The sequence below is a fragment of the Halichoerus grypus genome, chromosome 4 (genome assembly GCF_964656455.1).
Source record: "Halichoerus grypus chromosome 4, mHalGry1.hap1.1, whole genome shotgun sequence".
Classification (NCBI taxonomy): domain Eukaryota; kingdom Metazoa; phylum Chordata; class Mammalia; order Carnivora; family Phocidae; genus Halichoerus; species Halichoerus grypus.
The window spans coordinates 95,263,389-95,279,712 of record NC_135715.1 but is presented as its reverse complement, the minus strand read 5'-3'; the positions used below and the strand labels follow the sequence as shown (position 1 = coordinate 95,279,712).

Sequence of the window (16,324 nt, the reverse complement as noted above, 5' to 3'; positions counted from 1 at the left end):
GAGCACATATCTCCTCACACTTCTCATTACAAGCTCTTTCACTCCTGGTGGCACTTAGCAGCATTTATTTACTGGGGTTTGAAGGTATGGGACAGCAGGACGGTATATCTAATACTTTTAAATGTAGACTTGTGATATAAAAATGAAACAAGAGATAAGATTAGGTCTTTGAATAATTGCACAGCTTTTCTTCCAAGATTATATTCACTAGTACTAACATTATTTTTCCCCCCTAATGTTCTTCTGGTGTGTGAGCAATTCAAGAAAATTAATTGTCTGAGGCAGAAGGTCAGGGGGAAAAATTACTGATAAGCATTAAACATGCTATAAAATAGCACCTCACCACATTCTGCCTTCCGTAGCCCTCAGGATGTGAACAAAAGATAATATAAAGAAAAGGATATACACATTTCCCCCTATGCCATATTTAGGGTTGTTTCGGTGCTGTTCTTATTTGGATTCAGTTAGGTATAGGATCTAGAAAGAAAGCCAAATAAATGAAAAACAAATAAAAATCATCACACAACTTATAATATTGCTCAGCTGAAAGCAAAATGTAAAAGAAAACAAAGCCCTGATGAATAACGTTTACTTTTTCACGAAACTCCTTTTCAACATGTTATATATTTATCAAAACGCTAGAGTGTAAATTCTATGAATAAGTCCTATCATGTCTCCACCAGCAGACACCATGAAAATTATAACTACGGAAAACTGTTAATATTATAAAAAGGCTACTGTCTGCAGATTCGAACATACCAGCTGCTGTAATTTCACAATCAAAAGATCGGACTCTTTCTGCTTGGGCCACCAGTCCCAGGCCAGACTAGGGGAAGATCACATCACCCCTAACTCCAAGTCGGTCCTCACACTTATTCAGAAACCAAGATGAGTAGGCCTGAATGGAAGTCGTGGAGCTGGAGGCTAGCTGCAGGAGACCTCTGAGAATGTTGCCTTCCTTTTTCCCCCAGCCAGTTGTATTCACGGGTAGAGAACAAATTGCAGGTGGATTTACATAAAGTCATAATTCAGCCCAGCACATACAACCACTTGGAGCCATAAGAATGCAGATGTGTGTGCGTCAACCAGGCACACAACTTTAGGACCCACTTCTTGGCACCGAACAAACTAAATAAGCACTTTGAGTGGCTGATTGAACCCCATCTGAGAGTAGACAAGCTGCTAATCATGAGGAGGATTTCCTTGTTGGCTTTTATGACTTTTAACTTGAGGATTTTCATTTGCCTTGACAAATGCCAGTTGGAGAAGTCTTCAGACTAGAAAATATGGCCGTGCAAAAGAGCTTCTTGTCTCCTCCAGTTGGATCTATCTGAGGCTCATATACATAGGCAACCTGTAGTATTCAAATGAGAGGCCATTGGAGACCAGTCCTTGCTGGGAACCCAGGTCTCAGCCAGGCCACTCATTTCACCAAGTGGCCATTAGCAAGATCACTATGGTGGCCATCAGAAAACTGTATTGATCAATTTCTGCCTGTCCACATTCTATCTGCTAGTGCTCACAGACCCTTCGGTAGTGTGTGTGTGTGTGTGTGTGTGTGTTGTAGCTGTTTGGAGGTAGCTGGAATCAGTATATAGTAGAATGGGGGAAAGTAGTAAAGTTGTGCAATTTGTGTATAGAGAGTATAATATTTTCCAGATTACTAGGAAGAAATGTTCCCCTGAGGTTTTATTTTTATTTTCAGAGAAAACTTGAAGTGAACTGATGTAAATATGCCTGTACCCACTTCCCACTACAAACCACTAGGCTGAAATGACATGAAAATAATATGATATTATTTACTCTCTCTTTTTCAGTACCAGGAATATCTTATGGGAGAATTTGGGAAAATTGTACTCATTCAAAAAAATCCATAAAAAAAATCCATTGATGAACTAATGTTTATTGATAACCTATTCTGGGCTAGGTGTTACAAAGGACTGAAAAAATGTACACATCATATACCCTGTCCTTAGTGGGCTTAAGACTCACTGAGAAGACATTCAGAAACATCAAAAGTATGAGTCCCAGCACAAAGTGAGTCTGTATCTGAGAAGTACTAAAGAAACAGTATAGAGTTTGGCAAATTTTTCTGTAAAGGACAGATAATAATTATATTAGGTTTACATATTATATGGTTTCTGGCTCAACAACTCAGCTCTGCCCTTGTAGAGAGAAAGCAGCTATAGACAATACTTCGATGAATGGTGTGGCTGTGTCCCAGTGAAATTGTTATTTGCAAAAATGGATGGCAGGCTGCATTTGCTTGGAGGACCAAGCTTTACTCACCTCTGGCGTAGCCCTTAAGTAGTATGGGTATTTAGAGAAAGGAGGGAGGAGTGTTAATGTGGGTGGGAAGGAAAGTCTTCATGCAGTAGCAGGAGATTGAAGACTCTAGGAATTAGGCAGAGAGGTGATATTCTTGGTGGGAACACTAAACAAAGGCTATGTATAGTAGGAAGGTTCTGTGTTGGGGTGGGTGGGAGTAAAAATAGAAAAAAATGAGCTTCTCCATGACAGCAGCCCAAGAGGGAAGGGCATTTCCTCTTCTGACAAGTGATTGCTGAGAGATTAAATGCACAAATAGGTCCTGAGATGCTTATTCCTAAAACCACGGTGCCCCATTTAGGTCCTTTGGCTCTTCTACCAGCCTGAGTTTCTAGCCTATCTCTTTTTGCAGGATTGGCATTTCAGGCTCCAGGGTACAGAGGTGTCAGCTCACAGAAGAATGAAATTCATTGTATGACTATCTGGGAAAGTTCATTTACAGTGTTTTCTCTCTGTTGTCAAGAGCTGCACACCAATCCATATGACCGAGGTAGTTCTAAATGTCTTTGTCTCTGATGACAGGAGCTCCCAGTTCAAGCCAAATGCTAAACCAAAAGGGTGTCATTTCTTTTTTTTTAATTTAATTTTTTATTTAAATTCAATTTAATTACTATATACTGTATTATTAGTTTCAGAGGTAGAGTTCAGTGATTCATCAGTTGCATACAACACCCAGTGCTCATTACTTAATGCCCATCACCCAGTTACCCCACCCCCCAGCCACCTCCCCTCCAGCAACCCTCAGTCTGTTCTCTATAGTTAAGAGTCTCTTATGGTTTGCTTCCCTCTCTATTTTCATCTTATTTTATTTTTCCTTCCCTTCCCTTATGTTTATCTGTTTTGTTTCTTAAATTCCACCTGAGTGAAATCATATGGTATTTGTCTTTCTCTGACTGACTTATTTCGCTTAGCATAATACCTTCTAGTTCCATCCATGTTGTTACAAATGGCAAGATTTCATTCTTTCTGAAGGCTGAATCATATCCCATTGAATATATATACCACATTTTCTTTATCCATTCATCTGTCGATAGACATCTGGGCTCTTTCCATAGTTTGGCTATTGTGGACATTGCTGCTATAAACACAGGGGTGCAGGTGCCCCTTTGAATCACTATGTTTGTGTCTTTTGGATAAATACCTAGTAGTGCAATTGCTGGGTCATACAGTAGCTCTATTTTTAACTTTTTGAGGAAACTCCACACTGGTTTCCAGAGTGGTTGCATCAGCTTGCATTCCCACCAACAGTGTAAGAGGGTTCCCAAAAGGGTGATATTTCTAAAAGTGCATTAATCAGAACACTAGTTTGGCCAGATGATTCTGGAAAAAGAGGGTTCTTTGGTGTGAACTATGCTTCCTCCTAGAGATTGACCAGGTAAGTCAGAAAATTAAAGGACACGAGAAGGCCTGTTGCAAAGAAATCTGTTTAACTTGCATAACCATGAATTTCCCAAACATTTCACCACAGAATCTTTTTCCATGAAGCATGTATGAACATGTCATGGAACCCATTTTGGAAAACAATGCTTTAAAGAAACAGACATAGGAATAAATACTGTGAACATTTTCTAGTCATGGCTTCAAGTTCACATGAAAGACAAAGGGGGTTGGTGAGAGAGAGAGATTTAAAAACTCAAGTGACGCTTGAAGGGTATAAGTGTAGGGTGGAATGGAGTCTTCTTATTTCTTGTAGCTATTTAAAGTCTACTGGTCCCAACAGCCCCACACTGTTCCAATTTCAGGTGAACAGGAGTACTAAAATGCCAAGATGGGATAGCAAAATATGGGAGCAGGTTATTTAAACTTATTTTCTTCTTTTTCCTCATTGTTGTTGATGTTCAACTTCTGGCTTTTTTCCCTTCTTCCTTTCCTTCTGGAGCCTTTGTTGGACTGAAAGCATGAAAATGATTGTCATCCTGAGCTATTCTTGGCAGGCAGAACTGAGCTTGGAGGGAAAACAAACGTATGATTAGAAAGTACATAAACATGCCCATCCAGGCCTAACTTCCCTCCTCTGTAGAGCAGAGGAGAGCTGTGCAGAGGAGCGAAGCAACCAAGAATTCCATTGCAGTATCTGGAGAATTCACTGGGAAATTCTGTGAAATTTGCTCCTAACAAAGTCAGACATTACCATCTAATTAAACATGCTCTTATGTCGAAGAGGCTGTACTTAACATTTCATAGCGTTTTCTTTTTTTCCTTCTACGTGTTTCCAGGACGTACTAATTTTTATGAACTGTATAGCTATCTAGTTTTGTTAGCTCATTCATTTAGTAAGTATTTATTCGGGTCGTACTGTATATCAAATACTTGAAAATCAGTGAAGAATATGACAGGATCCCTGCCTTTGAGAAGCAGATGTTCAAGATGGGGAGAGAGACACAGAAGCTAGTAAATGCAATCAGGTGTTGTAGATGCATGCTAGATCTCTGTATAGGTAGGGGGCAGTTCAAGGGAAGCAGTTATCAGTTCTATCTGGAAGTGCCAGAAATCTCATGCAGGGGCTGGACTTAGAATCAAATCTTGAAAAATGAGCAACAGGCCATGTACCAGACAGATAGGTATTCACATGATCCAGAAATGTTTTGCTGGTTAGTTCCATGTGCATTTAGTGATCCGAAAATCCTTGCACCCATTCCATCTCTATACCATCTTGTAGTTGAGAATATTTTATCATCGGGAATCTGTATTTTTCTTTAAAGGTTTTACTTATTTATTTGACAGAGATAGAGACAACGAGAGAGGGAACACAAGCAGGGGGAGTGGGAGAGGGAGAAACAGGCTTCCCGCTGAGCAGGGAGCCCGATGTGGGGCTCCCTGATGCGGGGCTCGATCCCAGGACCCTGGGATCATGACCTGAGCCGAAGGCGGACGCTTAAAGACTGAGACACCCAGGCGCCCCTCATCAGGAATCTTTAAATTGAAATGCATGAACCCAAGGTGGTGGGTATTCAAGATGATCCACTGGAGTATGGAAAGAAAAAGCCGGAATTTAAAAATTTCATCTCGTCCCTTTACATTTCTAGTTTTGAGTTTTATAATGTGCATATGGAAACCATCATACATGTTTATAATTTATAATTAAATATCCATATGTTGGAGGAGCATGGTGCAAATTTTTTTTTTCACTTATTGGGTACATGGTCAAAAAGCTTTGTAGACCACCGTTATTCATTATTCATCTGTGAAGTGATTGCAAGTATCTTAGATTTGTCTTCTTTATTCAATAGACTATTCCTCAGAGTTTCCTTAGACATTAATTTTTTTTAGTGATAGTAGTATACTATTTTGTGCCTCTATTATGTTCCAGGTTTTATACTAGGCACTTTCATAAAGTACCTCAGTTTACTTTGTAATAGTCCTAATGAGATTGAAATAACTATCCCAGTATGTGATTGAAAAATTCAGGAGCTTGGAAGTTTAGTAATGTCCTCCAGATTAAAAGGTGGCAGAACCAGGGTTGAAATTAGAGGCAGTTTGATTTAAGTGACAGTGTGTTGAACAATTAACAATTACCTTTTCAAAGTCAATGGCAATAAATTCCTAATGTGCTTTCTTTGTTTTGTCGAAGGTGTTAGAAATTAAGTATTCATAGTCTTTCTGCTCTAATTTTTCTATGAAAGTGTGTATGCCTGTGAACAAAAGTGAACTCTGGTGCTTATTAGATTTATTCCTAAGCCTTTTCTGATTGCATTTGACTTTTGAAAATGTACTTCTCCTTTGAACTAGAAAGAATTATCCATCTCCGATAATATAAATAGGAAACATGTCTTTAGTACTTACTATATGTCAGACATTGTAAAAAAAATCTTTCCATATAACAGCATATCTCCAGCTAAGTTACTCCTCAGGTAAGAGCTAATAAGTAATGCAGCCCAAATTCTAATCCAGGCAGTGTGACTCTGGCTTTGGGACCCATGCTATGCTGTTAACCATTAAGCTATGTTCCCTCCTCATAAAAGGGCACAGAGTTGCCTGAACAAAAATGTTCATTGCGGTGTTATTTGCAATAATGAAAAATTGGAAACAACCTAAATGCCCACCAACAACATCCATCACTATATTACACTCCTTGTGGTACCTCCACGTGGAATGGAATACAATAAATGCTATGCAGCCAAGAAAAATGCTAATTGTATGGGTTTCTTAGGACAGCCATAAGGAGTTTCCACAAACTGGGTGGCTTAAGACCAGAGGAATTTCTTCTATCACTGTTCTGGAAGCCAGAGGTCCCAAATCAAAGTATTAGCAGGGCCACACTGCCTCTGAAGGCTCTGGCAGTGGGGGGGTGTGGAGGGGGACATTTTTTGCTTCGTCCCGCTTCTGGTGCCTTCAGCTGTTCCTTGGCTTGTGGCAGAATCCTCCAAGCTCTGTCTTGTCTTCACATGGGCCTCTCTATGTCCAAATCCCCCTCTTTTTCCTTATAAGGACACCAGTCAATGGATTTAAGGACCCTATGTACAGAATGATTTCATCTCTTGGGGCGCCTGGGTGGCTCAGTCGTTAAGCGTCTGCCTTCAGCTCAGGTCATGATCCCAGGGTCCTGGGATCGAGCCCCACATCGGGCTCCCTGCTCCGCGGGAAGCCTGCTTCTCTCTCTCCCACTCCCTTGCTTATGTTCCTGCTCTCGCTATCTCTCTCTGTCAAATGAATAAATAAAATCTTAAAAAAAAAGAAAAAGAATGATTTCATCTCAAGACCCTTAAATAATTAAAATTTCAAAGACACTATTTCCCGATTAGGTCACATTCTCAGGTTCTGGATGGACATGAAATTTGGGGGAACATAACTCACTATACTCATTTAAACCTATATTTATTGAGATGCAAAATGAAATATTATTAAGGAAAAAATCCATGAAAAAGCAATATGCCTGGTATGATTTCATTTTTGTAAAAAAGTGTATGTTAACATGCGTGTGCACATGCATAGAAAAATGTTCAGAAGAGTACACACCAGAATGTTAATACTGATTATCTCTCTGCCACAGTATTATGGGTAGTTTTTGCTTTCCTCTTCATCATCTCCCATTGAGTCTTTTTGCTATGAAAAGAAATAATCAGAAAAACAATTTCTGGGTTTTTTTTTTAAACAAATCTATATTTGACTCAAAATTTCCCAAACACTTTAATGACAGAGTACAAAATCCTATTGGTCTTAGACTTTTGATGCTTACAGAAAATCACTTCAGGGAACAGTTAAAAAGGATTTGGCTTTTTGTTTGCACAGAAAAACATTTTATCAGCTCTTCCCAGGTTCCAAACCTCAAGTCCTTTGTCACTGCCCATCTCCCCCCCACACCCCCATTAACTACAAAAACCCTCTAAACTCAATTTTTTACCTCTTGGTTATGGTCATACATCTTTTTTTTTTCTCCATAGAATCTTCAGATATTAGACAAAGGGTTTTAAAAGTATTTTACAGTGTGACTCAATATCGCTTTAATTTTTCCATATGCAAAAACTCACCTTCCCACCAATATTGTGACTCAAGATGAAGAGCGCACCCCACTTCTTTGTTTTCTCCTATTGTGATAACCTATCTCTGAGTGCTGAGAAAACGTGGTTATCTGAGAGACTAGTTTTTCTACACAAAGATACCTTTTTATTAAAATAAGTGTTGAGTTCCCATAATGGTCTGATGTTTTATGAGAAGCTGAAAGGCTTTCCCCGGTACCGATGCCTTTTCTTTGAGGCAAATCTGCTGTTTCTCTTGGTGTACTCACTGTTGATCTGTTACCGTCAGTTCTTTGGGTGGAATTTCTGTACTTGCTATCTCTGCGGTCCGCGCTCCAGTTCCTTGTGATGTTCACACTATTTTTGTCATCACGTTTGCAGTTTATTTTCATGAAAAATACATTTGGGGGTTCTAAACATGGAAAATAATGTTGAGAACATTAACAGATACATATAGTCAAATATACTATGATATTCCTGTCAGGCTGAACATTAACAGATCCATATAATCAAATATACTATGATGTTCCTGTCAGGCTGAGAACTCTCTGAAAGCACAAACTGGGTTTCTCCCTTGTGTACCCCCGTGTCCACTACCCTATCTGGCCTAGCATTCACTAAATGGGCTTGCTTATATGGCTTTCAAGACACTAGACCTCCCATCAGCTTATTCGGCTGAAACTCAGACTATTATTTTCCCATCATGGATGGACAGTGACAGGGCCTGGCAGCCCGAGGAGAAAGAGGGCCAGCAGATTCTTCTGACCTTGCTTCTCAGTGTACAAACTTGTCTCTAGGATACAGGGCATATGAGTGTCTTGGTCCTTAGCTCTGGGCACACTTGCTTTGAAGCTGTGATTTAGGGATGCAAGACAGTGGGCAATGGGAGGAGGAGTTTCTTCAGTGAACATTTCTTAATGAAAAGGATTAAGGATCAAGGATATGTTGTCAGCTCCCCGCCTGTATTCTACCCCAGCTGTCAGTCAGGCAAAACATTTGGAACAGCCTCTCTGCTTCCATGTCCCCAACCCGTGTCATGTGCATTCTCTACATGAACACTCTGTGTGGTGCCTGGGACCAGCAAACCCACCACAGACAATGTCCTTGAACACTCCCCCCCCACACACACACAACTTTGAGGAGGAGTGTTGATATTGACTGATTTATATATTTTTTGGTGAGTGTGTGATGGCAGAGGAGTCTGGAGATAGCCAGGGCCACACGGACTCAGGGTTTTTAGAAAGTGGGCACAAACACTGGATGGCATTTTTCCAGCAGAGACAGTAAGATCCCAGAGGAACTTCAGTTTACACTGTGGGGGCAGGTGCTGCCTCCGTGCAAGAGGTAATTCCCTCAGCGGAGGTAGTAAGGCAGAATCCTAAGTGTGGAGGAAATGCTCCATCCCTTTCCCTGACCACGTAAAAGATGGAGAGTGCCAGAGCTAGCTGAATGTTCATTTTGTGATTACTGGCATGACTGAACTTGGTATTGTTTTAGCAATTGTCTCTCTGAGAAAGGAAGTAACATGGTGAAAAGAGAGTACAGATCATTGGGTGGCTTCATCCAGAACAGTCTTCAGGATAGTATCAGGAGTAGAACACACCTTCCTGCTAGAAGAATAAAACAGAAAAGGAAGCAGCTGAGTCAATTGGGAGGCTGAATAACTGAACAACATGCTGCATAATTACTGGAGCAGGAAAGAAATGCCTGTGATGTTTGCATCATTTCTTGCTTCAAAAAAGAGAAGTTAAAAACCCCGATAAAGACAGATGTAAATTTTCTGTTTCAGGACTCCCAGCTGACACTGATAGATTCCTGCTAAAAAAAAAAAAAAAAAAAAAAAAAAAGATGTTTTCCAAAAAGTAAAATAAAATCTCATTGCAAAAATAGCAAAATTGCAAAGGAGGAGAAAAAACTAGCCTCAGATTTGCGAGAAATATCAATCTTCAAAGTCCATTATCCAAAGACCTTGTACATCAATACTTGATTTGAATTATGGAGCTGGGTTGTACCTTCATTTACATGGTATTTCCCCAAGTAGCCAGATAATATCAATAGCTTGCATTTATATGACGATCATCTTCCCAGATGGCTTCATTAAATTGTATGTTTTATGAGACCCACTTTCTGAAATGTGGTCATCTCTGAATGAGAATGATGCTCCTGGGTAACTCGGGGCAAGGGAAAAATCGTGTTTTGCATTTATGCTGTCTTTCTATCAGTGATCATAAAAATCTTCAGTTAGCAAGCACTTCCTGAGCATCTGCGTGGGCAGAGCCCGAGACGAGGCTCTATATGGTAACATACGGAAGATTAAAAGGTGTGGTCCCAACCCTCCAATACCTCAGTCTTTGTTAAGAACAATCTTTCTGTTTCAAAAGAGTGAAAACTTGTGGCCAGAGAAGTTTAGAGAATTGGTACAGGTCCTGTGCTATATTTGTTCCAATAATGGGAGTCTAGGTTTGTTTCTGGGTTTGGGTATGAGTGATTGATTTTGATACCAACATCTTAAAATGTTTCAGTATTTCGAAGTTGTATTTAAGTGGAAAGTGTAAGGCTTTGCTTTTAGTTAAGCTTTAGGTAAGCTTTAGTTCCTAAAGAAGGAACATGAAGAAGGATCCTTTATTTGTTAATATAGATTTATACAGATTGCTAAAGTACCTAGGACTGTGGTAATTGTGCTGAGGGCACCAAAGAAGAGTGTGGCTGACTTGGAAAGTAAACTATTGCCTACATGTGGTGGTTTCAAAGAAAGAGAAAACTGCACTTATCTCTTGACTAAAGACTTAATTTGGTGGCTTATCTCTCTACCTTGTAAAATCGTAAGGACCCCTGGTAGAAGGAACACATTTAGCGATGCCCAACATGATGTTTGGGCATATGGACCTTCAGTCCATAAGGATTATGAGGACGTTACATTGGCTGGATAAATTTATCTGAGCCTTTCTTGAGAACTTAGGTTTTAAGGAGTTTGGACAGGGAGTAGGATGGAGAGGGGAGAGGGTAGGGATAGTGGATGAAAGAAGGGAAGAAGTAATAGTGGATGGAAGAAGGGAAGAAGTAATAGTCCAGGGTAAAAAGAAAGCAAAAAGGAGAACCTACAGGGCTGGGAAAAACTTGTCTTCTTTCTAAGCCCTGTAGGGACTGCACTGATGTGTAGTATACTATATACCTGGAGATATGGGGATATAAGACTATTATATTTAAAATACCTACAAGATCATACATCATGGTAGAAATTCCAATGCTAATACTGATCTCTTGGGATGTGGGGTGAGTCACTTCACTTACCTTAGATATCCTTTTTTTTTTTTTTTCCCACGAAAGTTAACTGCTTTATTATCATGACAAGACAGATGACAGGTTTCCATTTCACCATCACATTCATGCTAGGGATAACAACGTTTCCTATTTCGGATGCTACTTGATCTTTTAAAAACACATTATTTACTATGCTTGGGATATTTGGGCATGCTTAATAAAATAAAAAAATTACAAAAGATTCCAATTTTTTTTTACTAAGCAAAGTATCTAATTTTATACAATTTACACACAATTTTTAATTTTAGTAACAAAAACAATGAAATTATTTCACTCCTTGATATTTAACAATAACAAGACTTTAACTCCCCAAGACATGCACTACAGCCATAGAAGAGATTCTGTCATCGATAGGATGGTCTTGGCATCTTATATAATATGTTCCCACTTTAAGTTAAGTCCTATTTGCTAAATTAAAACAGGCAAACACAATGAACAAGTGGTTCATAAGGAATAAAAACAGCCAAAAACAACACCGATGTATCAATCTCATTTGTAATTAGAGATACAAATTAAAAAAATAAGGCAAAGATTAAATTTAAAAAAGGGCTCATATGTACAGTTGAGCAGGGAGAACGCAGGTGGGGCGAAGGGCTGGTCACACCTAACACTAACTGGAAGCGTGAATTACGGGCCCTCTCGGGAGCCGCCTGGCAACACTCATCAAAGCCGTAAGAACGCTCAAGCCCTGTGAGCCGCTCGTAGAATTTGTGGTAAGGACCTAAGCAGGCATGTACCTCACAACGTGGTTATGATGCATAAAAGCCGCAGACAATCCCAAGCCCGGCCGGGTGAGCAGTCGAGCGCCGCGGTGCACCTCGCTTGGGCCTCAGGCAGCGTGGTGGATGCCCCCCCCCCCCGAGCCTGCGCCCCCAACCGCGCCTCGGCCTGTCCTTACCCAGAGTCCGCTTCCCGCAGACTCGGATCTGAGTCAACAGGAACTGAGGGGAAACGCGGGGATCTGGGCAGGTCCTCTTCACTGACAGAAATGAGATGTGAGAGGAGAAATGGCCTTTGCAGCCTGTTAGGTACAATTCTACGAACGTGAGCTGAAGTTACAAGAGCAGCTCGTACGAGGGAGAGAAGCTGAAGGCAAAACCAGTAAACTGAGGCTCAGGCAAACCAAGTGTCCTCAAGGGCCCCTGGATGGTGTGTGTGAGGCCAGGAGACTGAGGTTCGTTACGGTCGGGCACCGTCTGGTCTAAAGCATCCTGGTTCTAAGCACACAGCAGAAGCCTGTCGGGCCACAAACGCACGATGGCGACCAGGAGATGTGCACTTAGGACAACAAAAACATTACACAACACTACGGTTCCGTAAAAAAAAAGGTGTACTAATATGGATTCATTTGCCTACAAGAAGGTCTAGAAAGATACTTTGGGTTTTAGGAATCATGATCGCTGAAAGATAAGAATTTAAATGTTTCCTCTTTGCATATCTGTATTTTCTACTCTTTTCTACAACAAGCACTTATCACTTTTAGGATCCCGCTACCTTTTCTACTCCTTGTGTCAATCCAGTGCAACTGGGGGAAAGAAGAGGGACACATATTCTAGTGAGCTATCCTCATCCGACAGCCTGCTGTTTCTAATAGGAAAAGTTGTTTGTTTTTGAAAACTGGTTTTTGAAATAAAATTTGATACTATCAGGCATTTATTTTGTGAATACAGAAGATTACAAACAGTTTTCATTTTCCTTTGTTACTCAGGGAATCCTATCATGACTTTGTACCATTTCGTATTGGAATTTCTTCTGTGAAGCAAAAACAGTCCCAAAATGAAGGATCTTCAGGGGTCATAGGAACAGCAGATGATATTAAATCATTAAAGGTGAGAATAGTAAACTGCCTCTGAGTTGGTTTAGAATCATCTTCAGATGGAACCTGATGTCTAGATCCATCTGGTTTCCTAAGAGCCACTGCAACAAAATGGTGCTCGTCTATTTTGCTTTCTTCAAATGCCCATTCTTTTTCTTCTTCCCCATCCAGGAACAAACGTGTTTCCTTATAAACTTGGCCAATATCCAGATTTAATGGGGATATATCGAATTCAAGCTGTTGCAATTCAAAGCCTAGTCCAACACCAATGGCTTTTATGAAGCTTTCTTTCAGTGCCCAATTCCTGTAAAACATGTCCAGTTGAGTCCATTCATCCTTAAAGCTTCTGATTGTTTCCCATTCTTTGTTGGTGAACTTTCTTTTCATAATATGAAAGAATTCTGGAATTGAACCACGACCTGGAAAACTAGTCTTCATTACATCAATTCCAACTTGCAGCTCAGGTTCAGCAGCAAGCACGGCATAGTCCCCTTGATGAGAGACATTAAAGTTGAAATTGGGGTAGGGATTCAAGGAGTCTTTTGCAAGAACTGGTTTTCCCTTTGCAGTTCTTTGCAAACGAATATTATTCCAAGGGATATTCAATTTCTCTGCAACTAATTTCCTTATCATCAGACGACCAGCCATGGCGGCCTTGGCGTCCCGGGCGAAGACGAACTGGCCAATGCGCTCCTTCTCCTCGGGCTGCATCGACCGCACCGCCAGCAGCCACTCTGCGCGGCTCGGCAGCCAGGTGCCGCACGAGAAGGCCCAGCGCACGCCCTCCATGGCCGGCACGACGCGGGACCGCCGGGCAGGCGAGGACCTTAGATATCCTATCTGTTAAACAACAGGGTAGACTAGATGATCTCTAAGACAATTTTCTATTCTATTTTAAGGGGAATATGGGTCATTTGGAACAACAAGTAGGGGAGTGATTGTCCTGAGGCTTACTTAACTTGGTAAAGGTAGGGACAATATTAAAATCTAAGGTCTTATAATCCTTTCTTGATGTACTACCAGAGCATTTTCAACACAACAGCCTACTGATCAAACTGTATTGAATTCTATACTTTCAACCTTAAAAGACCTCAGCCAAGTTCAGATGCATTTTGAATAATGGACGTTTCATCTCCATGGTAGATTACTCTGCATTTTTTTCTTTCCTAAGCTCTTGTTCAGAGATGCCTAACTTGTGGTTCTCCGAGTTGGTAAGAAAACTTTTGAAGTGTTTCATTAAAAACGGAACTGTTATCTACAAAACATTCTAAATTTCAAAGCCTTTTCCCACAAAACAAGAGTGCTAGATTATGGGGCGCCTGGGTGGCTCAGTTGGTTAAGCGTCTGCCTTCGACTAGGTCATGATCCCAGGATACCCGGATGAGCCCCAGCATGGGGCTCTCTGCTCAGCAGGGAGTCTGCTTCTCCCTCTGCCCCTCCCCCTGCTCGTGCTCCCGATTGTGTGCTCTCTCTCTCAAATAAATAAATAAAAACTTTTTAAAAAAAGAGTGCTAGATTATATGTTAAAATTCTAATTGCTGTAAGAATTCAGGAACTAGAAAGATCATAAATGGTCATAGGTATTCAGAAAAAGCTTCAAAGTAGAAATGGGGCTTAAAGTTCGGCCTTGAGGAAAGGCGAGACTGGAATTGTTGGAGAAAGCGGCTTTCTAGTTCTCAGAGTATCTTAACAAAGAGCAGGACTTCCCAAACGCCGGTTTAAGAATCATTCTGGCTCAGAATGAAATTTTCACTGATCCATGACTGCTCAGAAAAGTAAAGAGCAATATAGTTAGATGTGTCCAAAAACTAAATATAAGCTATTTAAAGGACGATCCTTTATTTGAGACAGTGTCCTTCCTTTGTTTTAGTGTTAAAACCTCCTTTTATGAAACGATGTCATTGGGATAGTAGATGTTTTTACTTGGGGAAATAATGGCTTCGAATTTGGCCTCCATATGATGGTGTCTCTCTTTCCCTTTGAAATTTTATTGGCCACTGAAATCCAAAGATCTGGGCACCACCAGTTAAGTGAGTATTCCTGATATGTGGCATTTACTGCCGCCCTCACTCATGTAGGCCAAGAGGTCAAGTACAGCTTTCTAGCAAGGAAAAGGACCAGTGTGTGTTAGGATTTTATTTACCTGTTCCTGTGGTATGTCATGGCAGTAGACGCTGATCAGGCTTAGCCATGATGTTGCTAGAGTTAAGCTTAATATGCTGGACGTAGGACATGTCCCAGGTCTTTCACTATATGGCACCCTGGAAAACACCATCTGCTTTGTAGCCTTTAATTTATTTTAAAGCTTCATGCCACGTTGGCAGCAGGAGATCTGCCAGCCTGCTTACCAATGTCCCTGCTTTGTATTGATTAAATAAAGGAACTTGTTCACGATCCTTCCTTATTCCATGGTTGTAGATTGCTAGATGGTTGGATTTTTACTTTAGTCCAGGCATGCTGAGTCCCTCTCGAAGAAGCCAACCTGGGGTGTTTAACGTGCTCCTTCGCTCTTGCATTCAGGGTGGGACCTTCCCTCGAGGCCACATGTAAACAACTCATTTCCATCTGGAGGAAACAAGTGTGGGGACACAGTGTTTTATTACAACACTTCATAGTTTTCTGTTTCCAAAGTTGCCCCTTCCCACCCCCGTCCCCCCATCTCCTGGCCTCATATTAAGGAGTATACCAAGGAGTAGAAGGAAATTTTAATGGTGGTGCTAGGGCTGGTGCTGTGAAAGATTAGCTTTCTATATTTCCATAGGCAAATTTTATACATGCTTTTATTAGCTCACTATGATCTTTGAGCTGATATGGAAAAAAAAAAAAAAAACACTTTAGAAACACAAATTCTGATTTCATCATTTTCAACTCAGAGGTAAAGGAACCAGAGGCCAGGTTAGATAGTGAGTAGCTCAAGGTCACCCAGCTAGTTAGCCGAGGTGCAAGGACTCGAAGTTGATCTAGTGGTGTCTCTCCTACCTCCCTCCAATACCCCACCGGAATTGAAATCATCGCAATAGCGACTACCAAGTACTTAACAATGGATATTTGATGGTGGTCCTTTCAGTCTGTGCCAGGGTGGTTTTCACTTTTTCCCTTCATCAGCACAGGAAGGCAAGGACGTTGCACTACCTCTAATATTTCATGCTTAGCTCTGGATTCCCTTGGTTTTATACTTCTGACTCTTCCTTCAGTTTCTTGTAGGGCTTTATGATTTAATTTAATTTCAGCTTATGGCTGGCTTTGGTACCCAGAAGAGTGCTCATTTGTCCTTTAAATTATTCACCCAGGGGAGTCAGTGTTCTTAGAAAGTGAGGGAAGAGAACCTATGGGCTTCGTCCCCTCGGAGGGATACGTGACACACACTGATGCCTCCCTCACTGGTTCTCTCCCCACAGTGCCT

The 16,324-nt window shown here is 40.9% G+C and overlaps 1 protein-coding gene and 1 long non-coding RNA gene across 2 annotated transcripts; both read right to left on the bottom strand.

The window, feature by feature from the left end:
- Positions 1-3,765: 3,765 nt before the first annotated feature.
- Positions 3,766-8,369, bottom strand: LOC144381497 (uncharacterized). The gene is made up of 3 exons (XR_013446747.1): positions 8,054-8,369; positions 7,285-7,371; positions 3,766-4,273 (listed from the first exon to the last, which is right to left on the bottom strand). It is a non-coding gene; the product is annotated as an uncharacterized LOC144381497 (long non-coding RNA).
- Positions 8,370-12,740: 4,371 nt separating this feature from the next.
- On the bottom strand, positions 12,741-13,737 carry LOC118543891 (L-aminoadipate-semialdehyde dehydrogenase-phosphopantetheinyl transferase). Its single transcript, XM_036105295.2, has one exon. The coding sequence runs from the start codon at positions 13,708-13,710 to the stop codon at positions 12,823-12,825; it is 888 nt and encodes a 295-aa protein (XP_035961188.2). The 5' UTR covers positions 13,711-13,737; the 3' UTR covers positions 12,741-12,822.
- Between the last annotated feature and the right edge of the window lie 2,587 nt (positions 13,738-16,324).

Bases quoted from the DNA above. Each gene is read 5' to 3' on its own strand.
- LOC118543891 (XM_036105295.2), bottom strand. From the start codon at position 13,710: ATGGAGGGCGTGCGCTGGGCCTTCTCGTGCGGCACCTGGCTGCCGAGC.